The following is a 12,742-nucleotide window of genomic DNA, read 5'->3' on the forward strand; positions in this document are numbered from 1 at the left end:
AAGAAAGCCGGCTTAAATTTATGAATTTATATAATTTTTTTAATGAAATGGGAATTTTTGTGGACAGTTATATAAATTAATTAATTTTTGAGTCGGGATATATCTGAAGTAAGACGAAGAGTGCGGCCTATATAGTTTATTTTGTGTCGGAATGAAGATTATGCTACTATGTGTAGAATGATTATCTTGTTTTGGAGTATTTTACAAAATTGAAATGATAAAATATGGAATAATAATGCTAGAATGTCAAATTAAGTTTGGTGGGCTGCTTGATCATTGAAATTAGTGGTTTGTTGTTTATAAGATGTGTGAAATATTGATGATCATTATGTCATACTTTTAAGCACAAAACGGTGGGAGAAATCTCGTATAGAATGGTTAAAATGTAATGTAAATGCAATGTTTTTTGCCAAATCGGGAAGTACAACGATGAGAATTTTGGCAAAAGATGCAACGTTTTTTTGTCAACTCGGGAAAGACAACGATGAGAATTTTGGTAAAACAATTTGAATTTCCTTACTTTACCTCAAGGCATTCCTACATCAAAAAACACACTATTAGGGTCAATTTTTTTTGTGGTTATTGATATGACATCAACTTCATTAAAAAAAAATTGAGAGTTAGAAATATTTGAAAGTATTTTTGAATTTTTTTTTTATGCAAAAATGTTGAAATCATTGGATAACGATGAATTAAAAAAATTGCACAGTTTTTAAGCCGTTTTTTATCACAAGAATTTGTCGGATATTGATGTAGATGATCTTTTCCTAAATTGAAAGTGTTGTAGTTATGTCTGCCAAATATGTTAATGTCACCAATTGAAATTCTTGAGTTTATCAAAACCGCATATTGTTATCAAAACGTTACAATTGCTTATCGAATTCTCTTAACTATGTCGGTACTATTGCATCTGCATAAAGATTTTTTTTGAAGTTCAAAAAAACTACTTTAGATCGTTAATGTGACAAAAAATGTTAAATGGTCTAGCTATTTTATGTATTGAAAAATATAGAAACGATTATTAATGAATTTGCAACTCAAAATGTTCGTCGGAAGTGTTTTGTATGAATAGTTTGATATTAAATAAAAAATTCCGGAATTCAATTTTTTTTATACCATTTAGTAGTTAGATCGAAAGTATAAGTTTGCACATAGGCCATCAAAATCATAAAAACGGGCTCAATGACGATAAAATGTGGCAAATATTACTATTGCATTTTAAGGCTGAATTCGAAATCAACGACATCTGATTAAGTTAGAAGAAAGGAGTTTTGGAGGTGCAATGAGCAAGAGTTTAATTTATCTTTATTAGATAAATGGTGTTGGGGGCTTTTGTAGGAATTTAAGGGTCTTTGGTTTAAGGTGTTGACAACAAAATATGAGATGAGAGATGGTCAGATGGATAGTGGGGGTAATTGAGCGTCTAGTTGGTGGAAAGTAGAGGTTAACTACGGACGGTTCAAATCTTAAGATAATTTTTAATATTTTATTTAATATAAAATTTGAGTTTGAAATATGAACAGTCCAAACTACATGGATTTTTTACTTTACCTAATCCGAAATTTAGTTTAACAATTTTCATTTCTCTTTTGTTGTCTGAAAAAGTAAAGTAAAAAAAATAAATTTAAAGTTTAACACTTTCTTTCACTTATATATATATATATATATATATATATATATATATATATATATATGGGGGCTGCTAACTTAGACCCAGTTGGGTCTAAGTTAGCAAGGTGCACCTTTTCAGTTGGACAAAAATACCCATGTTTTTAATTTTTGAAAGAATAGAGCAACAGGGGCATTTCTGTAATTTACCCAACAATACACGCGCCCCCAACTTTTTTTCCCACCCCCCAGGACACGTGTCACGCTATTATTGCATAAAATCCACGCGCGTGCATCACACGCGCCGACAAGCGCGCGTGGTCTGAAGGATTTCGCGGAGAGAGAAACTTTTTGAAAAGGCAGGACACGTGTCACGCTATTATTGGCTGCGTTAATTTTTTTCCATTTAATACTTTAAACTCGATTATTTCGTCGTAAATTAATTTTTTATTTTTTATTTTTTATACCAAAATTCATAATTTTTTTTTTCTCTACAAATAGAGACTTGGTTCGTTTGATTTGGACACAGAAAAAAAAACCCAATTTTTCACTACCTTAATCTCATTTTTCACTACCTTACATCAACTCACTGAAACCATTCTACCAGGAAAATGGTTTCAGAGTATAAATCTCTGAAACCATTCTACAAGCTAAATGGTTTCAGAAGCAAATAACTAATAATCAACTTTTTGAAACCATTCTACCAGCAAAATGGTTTCAGATTACAACTCTCTGAAACCATTGTACCAGATAAATGGTTTCAGAAGCAAACACAATTAATAAATTACTCACTGACACCATTCTACCAGTAAAATGGTTTCATAATACAACTATGTGCAACCATTCTACAAGCTAAATGGTTTCAGAAGCAAATAACTAATAATCAACTTACTGAAACCATTCTACCAGCAAAATGGTTTCAGATTACAACTCTCTGAAACCATTGTACCAGATAAATGGTTTCAGAAGCAAACACAATTAATAAATTACTCACTGACACCATTCTACCAGTAAAATGGTTTCAGAATACAACTATGTGCAACCATTCTACAAGCTAAATGGTTTCAGAAGCAAATAACTAATAATCAACTTACTGAAACCATTCTACCAGCAAAATGGTTTCAGATTACAACTCTCTGAAACCATTGTACTAGATAAATGGTTTCAGAAGCAAACACAATTAATAAATTACTCATTGAAACCATTCTACCAGTAAAATGGTTTCAGAATACAACTATGTGCAACCATTCTACTAGTAAAATGGTTTCAGAAGCAAACATTAGTTTTTAATTACCGTTTTATCTCATTTAATTAACTAAAAATAGTTTCAGGTCTCCAAAAATTTCATAAAATATACCAAAAGTTCCAGAATATTATCTACTATTTTCCTGGTATAATGGTTTCAGTGAGTTGGTTGAGTGGTGCGTGTTAAATTACAACACACAAGTAACGTATTTAGTAGACAAAAAATGAGATTAAGGTAGTGAAAAATTGCGTTTTTTTTTCGGTGTCCAAATCAAACGAACCAAGTCTCTATTTGTAGACAAAAAAAAATTATGAATTTTGGTATAAAAATAAAAAAATAAAAAATTAATTTACAACGAAATAATTGAGTTCAAAGTATTAAATGAACAAAAATCACGCTCAGCCAACCATTATGTGACACGTGTCCTACTTTTAAAAAGCAAATTTTTCTCTCTCCAGGTTGTAATCCAGTGTGGCGCAGGCGCTGGAATCTGATGGATCAGGATGATCAAGGCTGTCTGATTGATCAGACAGTCTTGTTGAGATCAGATCTTGGCTGTCTGATGGAAATCAACGGTCTGTAACCATGGTCCTTCGGTACGCGCGCGACACTGGATTCTCGTCTATTAATGATTTCAGAAGGTGGGGCGCGTGTACTGTTGGTGTAAAATTACATAAATGCCCCTGTTGCTCTATTCTTTCAAAAATTAAAAGAATGAGTATTTTGGTCCAATTGAAAAGGTGCACCTTGCTAACTTAGACCTAACTAGGGTCTATGTTAGAAAACCCCTATATATATATATATATATATATATATATATATATATATATATATATATATATATATATATATATATATATATATATAGGGTGCGTTTGATCTGCTAGAAAATAAGGGACTGGACAGGACAACTTCTGCTGTACTGTATTTGATTTTAAAACTGTTCCTGGTACTGGACAAACTGGGGGCCAAGGGACAGGACAAAACTTGAAATTCTTGTCCCCCACAGAACCACGGGACAACTTTTTGTCCTCAGCACAAGTTGTCTAAAATACCAAAATAACCTTTTGTCCACCAAACATCGTACAACACAAAGTTTGTTCAATACCTTAAACGTTTGTCTTGTGCTGTTCTGTCTTGTACTGTCCTGTACTGTTCTGTCTAGTATTTATATTTTGCAGATCAAACGGACCCATATATATATATATATATAAATGAAAAATAATTACACATTTATAAAAATAGACGGACAACAAGATGTGCCACTAAACCTTTTTGTATAGCAAAATCTAATCTTGAAAAAATTACATTCATAAACCTAGGCGACACAACGTTGTTATTCATGACCTTTTGAACTCTTTTCAACAGGTTTACTGGTGCTAGAATACCAAAAGTGTCGAAAGCAAACGGTATAAAAAACGTGTTGATTGTCAAGGTACGCTTTCTCGTGTTTGGCAACTTTGCTGTAAGCAGGTTTGAGGGGTGTCCGTCCCATAGTAAAATCTCTTATCTCAATCCCACAAGTGGGAAAACTTCAGTCAAATGCTCGCAAACATGTTTTCCACCTATACATCCAAACACAAAAATATCCGCTGGACGAAGTGTCTATCTCCTTTCTTATGAGTTATTTGAATTTTTTTTTAATGCTAACAACCTAACCGGTTTAGATAGACTGATCGACATGATGCCTAATTGGTTTTGCTTGCCGAAAATTTCTCATCTCACCCACTCACTTTCTCACCCACCCCTGTTTTTCCATTTTTGCCCTTGGTCAAAAAATTCGGAATGCGTTTTCCGATTTTTTTTAGTTCAAATTTGGAAAAAATTCGGAAAACACATTCCGAAGTTGATTTTAAAGGCAAAAAAAATTTGGAAAACGCGTTCCGAATTTTTTGATCAAGGGTAAAAATGAAAAGAACAGGGGGTGAGTGAGAAGGTGGGATGAGAAATTTTCATGTTTGCCACCCCCTAATTCCAATCTCGGGCCATCAGTCACGGTCACGAAGCACGCTCCTTTTGACAGTTGATATTTTCTACACAGTGCAAAGGTCAAATCTGTCATCTGATACCCAACATATTTTGTTTTTAATAAAAATTATTTTCAAAAAGTAAAAGAGATCGTTGAAGTTTTATTTATTTAATTTAATTTAATTAATAAAGCGAGTAGTAATAAGAAACGGAAAAAAACAAAGAAAAAAAGAAAGAGATGCGTGAAACATCACAGAGTAAGAAAAGAAGAAAAAATGCAAAGATCTCTTCTAACGCCAATGGCAACAGATCCATATTACGCTTCCAATAAACCCTAACCCTAATCCTTTCTTCTATCAACGAACGCTTCAGGTTTTCTTTTCATTCTCTCGCCATTGCATTTCGCTGTTCTCACACGCGCTTTTTCTGTTATGCGTGTGATCAATGATATTTTTTATTTATTTTTTTTGAATCTGGATCGTGTTATTGCAGAAATGGTTGAGGTAGCGAAAATATTGTACATGGTGGTGGTTGATGAAGGTGAGAAGAAAGACAAGGTGAAGTTGAAGGAAAAGGAAAAGGAGTCGTTTCGTTATACGCGTCCTGTTTTACAGAGTACACTTCAGCTTATGGGATGTAAAGCTCGTCATGCTTTCAAGGTTTCTTTCTTCTTATTGTTGTTCAAATTCTATTTCACAATAATTTAGTTATTATATCATGATGATGCTGATGATGCAAAACAAATTGCAATGTTTGTTTTTAATTTCTATGTTTAGATTATTTATTTATTGTGTCCTGATAATTCTTTGCTTGTTCAATTATACAAGATCTGCTAAGGAGTGTTTTAACTTTGGTTGTTTGATGTTGTTGATCTTTTTGTTTTTGGATTCATTTGTCTGCATTTGTGGTTTATTTATCATTTGGCATTTTTTTGGGGAATGATTTGGTTGACTTTGATTGATGGTTTTGTTGTATCTGTTGTGGTTTTGGATTGTTTTTATTTTCAGGAATGCTTTTAAGTAATGTCAACTATTTTGATATTCGATCTTGTTATGTTGTGGCATGACGTATATATCGTGTTCCTCACAAAAATATACATGGGTTTAACATGCAGATAAACTTTACCCTTTTTCTTCATTGTTAGGTGTTATTTATTTATTTGTTTGTTTTAAGTGAAAGATTAACTGAGTTGTGTTGTCAAGTAACTACTGTGGCTCAAATATGGACCCTTTTATTTTATGTTTTGTTAACTTCAATTGGACCATAGTGGATATTTTGTTTGTTCATTTGTTTTTATGTTTGGAATTTGAGCTTCAATCTCTGGTGTTGAGCTTGAGGTTCAATCCTGGTCAAATGTGACTTGTCTTGTTCTCTCGCTGTGTGCCTTCTTTTCAACATTGACAGGCCATTATTGTTGAAGAGGGAATTGAGGATATGTTTCTCTATTAGGTTGGCTACAATCTATGATGAAATCCAATTAATTGTGGTATATCTTGAATTCTTGATTTAGGTTCTTAATTATAGTATGGCATCTCTTCGAAGTGAGCGTATTTAGTAATGCACGGCCCATCAATTAAATCTGGCCAAGTAAGTCCTGGAAAAAGGACAACCGGGGTTGACTTGAATACCAAACTCAAATTAGACAAGACGGGTCAACTTAAAATACCAAACTCAAATTCGAAGTGAGCGTATTTAGTAATGCATGGTCCACCAATTAAATGTGGGTCGAGCTAGGCCAGGTAAGTCCTGGAAAAAGGACAGCCTGGGTTGACTTGAATAGACCGAGATAGGGCACCCATCTCAATTTATCTGGATGACACACATCCCCCAAGCCCTAAGCCTGAAAGGCGGAGGTGGCTGTTTGATTCTAGAATAAGAACTTTGTCTAGCCGGGATGGTGCAACTTGAATAGTGAAATATTTGTGGTGCATGATAAATGAAATACTTGATTTTTTTGGGTGGTATAGCATATTTAGTAGTCATTATTAGTGTTGTCAAATTGCTGCCATGGAGAATCCAATTTTTGTTTAGTTGCTGTGGCATTATTAAATGGTGGATTCTGTGCCAGCTGCAACATCCATTATATCTGTCATGTTTTGACTATAGACCTCAAGCCAACAACACTATTTATATTACAGAATTTTAGCCATAATCTAGCATCCGTCATTAATATCTGTGGTCATTACTATATGGCATCTGCCAATTAACTTGGTGTCTTGTATATCTGACTGGCCTAATTTTTGAAAGCTAGTCATCATATCATATTTTTCTAATAAATGACTTTTCCTCTTATCAGATTAGCCGAAGAGTTTTTGAACTCACAACGAGTGGGAGTTCTACCGATGCTTTCAAGTCCAAAGGAATGGTTTTATCAGGTTTTGATGCTTCTAAAGGAAATGTGACAAAAGATTTTCAGGAAGCTTCTGCTTGCCTGGGTAAAACAGATATAGGCAACCACTTACTTTCAGGGAAAGATTATGGAAGTAAGAGCGTGCCGTTTGAATTGTACAAAAGGCGTACAACTGTATTTGTTAGGAGAGAAACTTTTCTAGATATCGTCTGTGATGTTATGGCTGAGTACAAGTATGTGGGTCCAAACCAGAGAGCAGACTTGATACTAGCTTGCAGGTATTTATATCTTTGTGGCAATCACTTTGATGGAATCTGAATAGAATAAAAAAATATAAATTCTTTTATTGTGGTTGCAGCATCTGCTCCGATAATCATTTTCCATTTTTTTCTTGTGGTTGAGATTTTTAATGACTAGCTAGTTTGTACACATTCAAACACATTTTCAAAGCCATATTCTTTGTTTTGCCAAAGTTTCAAATGACAGATTTTTTTTATATATGGAATCTGGTATAATTTGCAAGAAGGTTGTAAAAAGGAGAATAATAGGTCTCTCAATTTTTCAAATCATAGGCAAGCCATATTGATTCTAGTTGACCGGTCAAATAAATTCATCTACTTTTCTGTTTGTTATTGTAAATATTTTCTACCTCTGCTTATGTTCTATTTATCAATAAGATGATAGACTAAATGTTCCTCCGTGGTTGTTTGTTTTTGTAGAAAATACTTCCATTATGGGTGAAACTACTGAATTTCCACATGAGCACAACTTATTAAAACTCACTACAATTAAAATTTATACCTACAATTTGTTACCATTTTGAAAATGCAGCAAAATTTTCCATCTTGAATATGTGAATATTTTCATTGATGTCAGGATCCGAGAACGGAAGGAATCTGTGACAGTGCTGCTGTGTGGCACTAGTGGTTGTGGCAAATCCACATTGTCTGCATTGCTGGTATATTTGCATATAGAAGTAGTTGTATTTTTGCTATAACTAATATGCAGGGCAAGCATTTACTTAGTTTGCAGCAAGATTTGTAACTTGCAGTGACTAATAATGAAAATGAAACTTAGCCAGTTCTAGCTTTACGGTTTAATAACTTAAGTTCTGTTTATATATTTTCTTCAGGGAAGTCGGTTGGGAATCACAACAGTTGTATCGACCGATTCTATTAGGCACATGATGAGAGGTTTTGCTAGTGAAAAGGAAAACCCCTTGTTATGGGCCTCTACCTACCATGCAGGCGAGTGTTTGGATCCTGTAGCTGTTGCAAAAGCAAAGGCAAAAAGGAAAGCGAAAAAGATGGCTGGTGTATCACGGTCGCTTCCTAAGGATGAAGTAACTGAGGGTCACACCTTTAGCAAATCTGATTTACATACATTGGAGGCGGCCTGTGGTGCGACTGAAATGTTGAATTCAAAACAAATGGCTGTTGAAGGATTCAAGGCCCAGAGTGAAATGGTGATTGACAGTCTAGATAGGCTAATCACTGCATGGGAAGAACGAAAAGAGTCCGTTGTTGTTGAGGGTGTTCACTTGAGTCTCAACTTTGTTGTATGTCTGATTCTCTTGGGTCCTTCAATACTTCTTGGATTCTTTTGTATGTAAATTGTGTTACTTTCATTTTTACTTTACAGCACTAACTTAATGTCATGCAGATGGGGCTTATGAAGAAACATCCTTCAATCATACCCTTCATGATATACATTACAAACGAGGACAAGCACATGGAACGATTTGCTGTGCGTGCAAAGTATATGACCCTGGACCCAGCTAAAAACAAATATGTAAAGTACATCCGAAATATAAGAACAATCCAGGATTATCTCTGTAAGCGGGCTGACAAACATTTAGTTCCAAAAATAAACAATACAAATGTTGACAAGAGTGTAGCAGCCATCCATGCTACTGTGTTTAGCTGTCTACGTAGGCGTGAAGTTGGGGAAAAGTTATACGATCCTAGTAGAAATATTGTAACTATTATTGATGATGAATATAGAAATCAATGTGCCGCCAATTCTTTGAGCTCAAAAGGAATGTTTCAATTGATCCAACGGCAAGGTTCTTCAAGGCATCTTATGGCTCTTGTAAATACTGATGGCTCTGTGGCAAAGGCTTGGCCTGTTAATTCATTGGACTGTAACGGGAAGCCTATATGGGGCCACGGACAAGAGAATGACATTGGAAGTCCAATGTATGGACCGTTGCGGATTGGTAAGGCAGAACCTGTAAACCTTCAGTTTGGTCTCTACGGGATCAGTGCTTGGCCCTGTGATGGTGGTACAAGCCGTGCTGGAAGTGTTGATGAGTCAAAAGCTGATGGGACTGACACGGGTAGTAGATATGTATCCTCCTGCTGTAGTTCACCAAGGATGTCTGATGGACCTTCAAAGGAGGTAAATTGGAATATTTTTTTCATCTTTCCTTTCGACACAAAAATTAATTGCTTGTTAGTATTAAATGGAAAGTATCAATTAAAATGTATTCCCTTATTTGTTTTTTCCCTCCTTTTTGCTATAATTTTTTAGCTCAAGGAGGATCTTTCAGTGCATGGTAGTGATGAAGAGATCGATGATCAATTAGAGGCGGGAAGTGATGATGATGATGATGATTTCAGTGACGATGGTGACAAACATATTCATGAGGAGGTAGTGTTAAGTTCATAAACATTGGCCTAGATTATTTACCTATCTTAAATGTCTGTATATTTGATAAAATTTATTCATAAGCAGAGTCTAAACCATTTGGGTTGCCTTCAGTATTGCCTATGATTGCAAAGGCAATGAATTGACGAATTGACGCTTGGTGCTAAATTTATGATTAAAATAGTGGATACCACAGTTGCCTTGTGTATATTTTTGCAACAATCGTTTGAGTGATTTCTAATATATACTTTTTCATGGTATGGAACTATCGTTTGAGTGATTTCTAATATATACTTTTTCATGCTGTGCAGGTAGGCTCAGTTGATGAGGAATCAACAAAGTCTGATGAAGAGTATGATGATTTGGCAATGCAAGATGTGCCTGAAAATGGATATTGGTCAGATGATTATGATGAAGAGTTAAGGAGTGAAGTAGCTATTGGTCATGGAAATAAGTATCGTCAAAACCTGGATCTCTTCCTTAGAACCAGAAGTGAGCCGGTTCCAGAGTCCTTATGCTCATATTCATCTTTGCTTAAGGAAAAGGTTGAAAGGAGACTGCCACCATCTGGTAAAGCCAAATTGAGAAAACGTTCTCTTAGTATTTCGGCATTGGGAAAGGGTAGTTCCGCGGTCCTGGATCCCATTCCCTCTGGTACTCCTCAAAGGTAGTAGGATACTCGTTCTTTAGTCGATTTCTTGACAACTATCCTAACTTTTTCTCCTATGCCTTTTGGTTTGAGAACTTTGTTGTTGTGTTTTAAGTCAACCCACTGTTTATAGTAAGGTCTCTCGAGTTTATATCAAAACCATTTGTTTTGGTATAGAGGAGCTACTTAATTCAGATTGAGAGTTGTGAACACTGGTGAGATTTTGCTTACAATCTATACAATGAAAGTTTGCATAACCAAATGCAAGCTCGTCTAATTAATTACTTGCATAATTGTGGTTTTATTGAACAATCAAGTTTCTGTTTTACAAAATGCTCAAACTTTTTTACTATTTTCAGGCTCAGTATTTTTGCAATTAATTAAGTGGCATGTTAGGATTTGCTTGTGTGAGAGGCAACAGTGAGTCTAGAAAGATAAAATTGATTTTAATTTGTTTGAGTAGATTAAGATAGAATTGATTTTGTCTTCAAAATTGATTTTAATTTGAAGTTGAAAATCAGAGCTTTTGCCTCCAAATGAATTTTTTAGTCTTCAACTAATTTTTTTAGACTCAAACTTGTTCAATTCACTTTTTACATAAATGCAATTTTTCAAAAGTAATTTTGGCAATTTTAGAGCCAAGCATATGCAAAATAGGGTTATGTGTATTTAGTGCATTCTTGTTTTGATCAACATCCTAATTTTATTGCCAATGATTGTGATAAGAGAATAATACTTCTATAGTAGTTATAGCTATTTTTGGTTTTTTGCTAATTGATTTGGAAATCTAGTAACAAGATTTTCGTCATAATATATGAAAAGATTGATGCGTTGTTAATGACATTAAGACACTCTTTGACTCCACCATCAAGTTTGCGACCAACTTGGATTTTGAAATCTCCACTGTGTCATGTGTCAACGTCTCTTCTAGCACACGTTTTAATTAAGAGTTTAAACTTTAAAGAGTAAGAGTGTAGTACTAATCTCTTTTGTTCTTTTCTTATTTCTTTCATATTTGTATATGTGTATGTATATCTATTGTAGATATTTATTTACTAAGTAAATAGGTTTTTTATAGAGATTAATCTTGATACTTTGCATCTATGACATGGTAAAAACATTATATCATAATCATCATTTTTTTTAATAGGAATGTCATGTACATCATATCATAAAAGACTAATAAAACTAAATCATGAAAAAATTAGGCTAAAATTAAAGAATAACTTAAAATGTATGAATGTTCCAAAAATATGCACTTTCTTTTTTGCTGTGCAAGTAAATATCGAATATGCATGGGTCCCTGGATAGTCCTTGAGTTGCATGTCTGCCACATATACATCAGTGCATCACTATGGCATTGCCATACTTGGGGACCATAACGTACGATACTTGGGGACCAAAATCCCCCTTTATTAATAATAACCAAAATACATAAAGAGCCACTATAGCTAGGTCCACAAATCAAATTCATTTGAAGCTTTTTGCACAGACAATAATTTAATTGTCTTCTCAATAAAGGGTCATTCAATTGATAAATTCATACTTGAAAATAGCATGAATTCAATGGCTTTGTGTAACATAAAAGAGTGATCTAAGTTGGGCATGATATACAAATTATACAAATTATGAATAACATTATAATAAATATGAATTTTATAAAATTTACTGTTTGATTGAAAGTTTATATATATATATTGAAAGTTTTTATATATATAGATCATTCATATGTTTTTTTAAATAATTGAAAATCATTTTATATATTATTTAGACGAATCAAGATTAACGGTTTATGAATTTTTATTGGATACCGTTAATCTTAAAGGGCCTTGGAGCATAATAGGGTTAGGGAATGGTGTTCCAACCAAGTAGGGAAGATCTTAAGGCTCTTTGAGCACTTATAAAGATTATCATATTTACTTCCTCTAAAAGTACTAACGGAACTCGAATCCGAACTTTCCCAGGTGATTCTAGTATGAACTTAAAAAAATCTAAGTATATTGAAGGTCTTCCTTGTGCTTTGGAGTAAGTGATGATTCAAATAAATACTACTAGTAAAATCAATGGTGCCTCATCATTTCTACAAGTCACGAATCTCATCATAAACATTATGTACGTAAATATAGAATTTATTCAAACAAAACATTATTGAGCATCTACTTAATTCAAATATACTATATGGATCCTTGATGATGGTTTAGATTCTAGACAGAATGAGTGAATCCCATTTGCTATGCTCATCGCCATTCTTGCTTTGCTAAAGGAATAATAT

General features: G+C 33.9%; 1 protein-coding gene across 1 annotated transcript; it reads left to right on the plus strand.

The window, feature by feature from the left end:
* The first annotated feature begins 4,941 nt into the window (after window positions 1–4,941).
* On the plus strand, window positions 4,942–10,727 carry LOC123897874 (P-loop NTPase domain-containing protein LPA1 homolog 1-like). Its single transcript, XM_045948670.1, has 8 exons — window positions 4,942–5,194; window positions 5,315–5,481; window positions 7,119–7,450; window positions 8,049–8,130; window positions 8,305–8,730; window positions 8,835–9,572; window positions 9,705–9,824; window positions 10,133–10,727. Exons 2-8 carry the CDS (start codon window positions 5,317–5,319, stop codon window positions 10,490–10,492), a joined length of 2,223 nt encoding a protein of 740 aa, XP_045804626.1. The 5' UTR covers window positions 4,942–5,194; window positions 5,315–5,316; the 3' UTR covers window positions 10,493–10,727.
* The last annotated feature ends 2,015 nt before the right edge of the window (window positions 10,728–12,742 follow it).

The sequence above is a fragment of the Trifolium pratense genome, linkage group LG7 (assembly GCF_020283565.1).
Source record: "Trifolium pratense cultivar HEN17-A07 linkage group LG7, ARS_RC_1.1, whole genome shotgun sequence".
Taxonomy (NCBI): Eukaryota; Viridiplantae; Streptophyta; class Magnoliopsida; order Fabales; family Fabaceae; genus Trifolium; species Trifolium pratense.

Coding starts and splice junctions, on each gene's coding strand:
- LOC123897874 (XM_045948670.1), top strand. CDS start 5,317: ATGGTTGAGGTAGCGAAAATATTGTACATGGTGGTGGTTGATGAAGGT. Junction 7,451..8,048: donor GACTTGATACTAGCTTGCAG/GTATTTATATCT, acceptor CATTGATGTCAG/GATCCGAGAACGGAAGGAAT. Junction 9,825..10,132: donor ACAAACATATTCATGAGGAG/GTAGTGTTAAGT, acceptor CATGCTGTGCAG/GTAGGCTCAGTTGATGAGGA.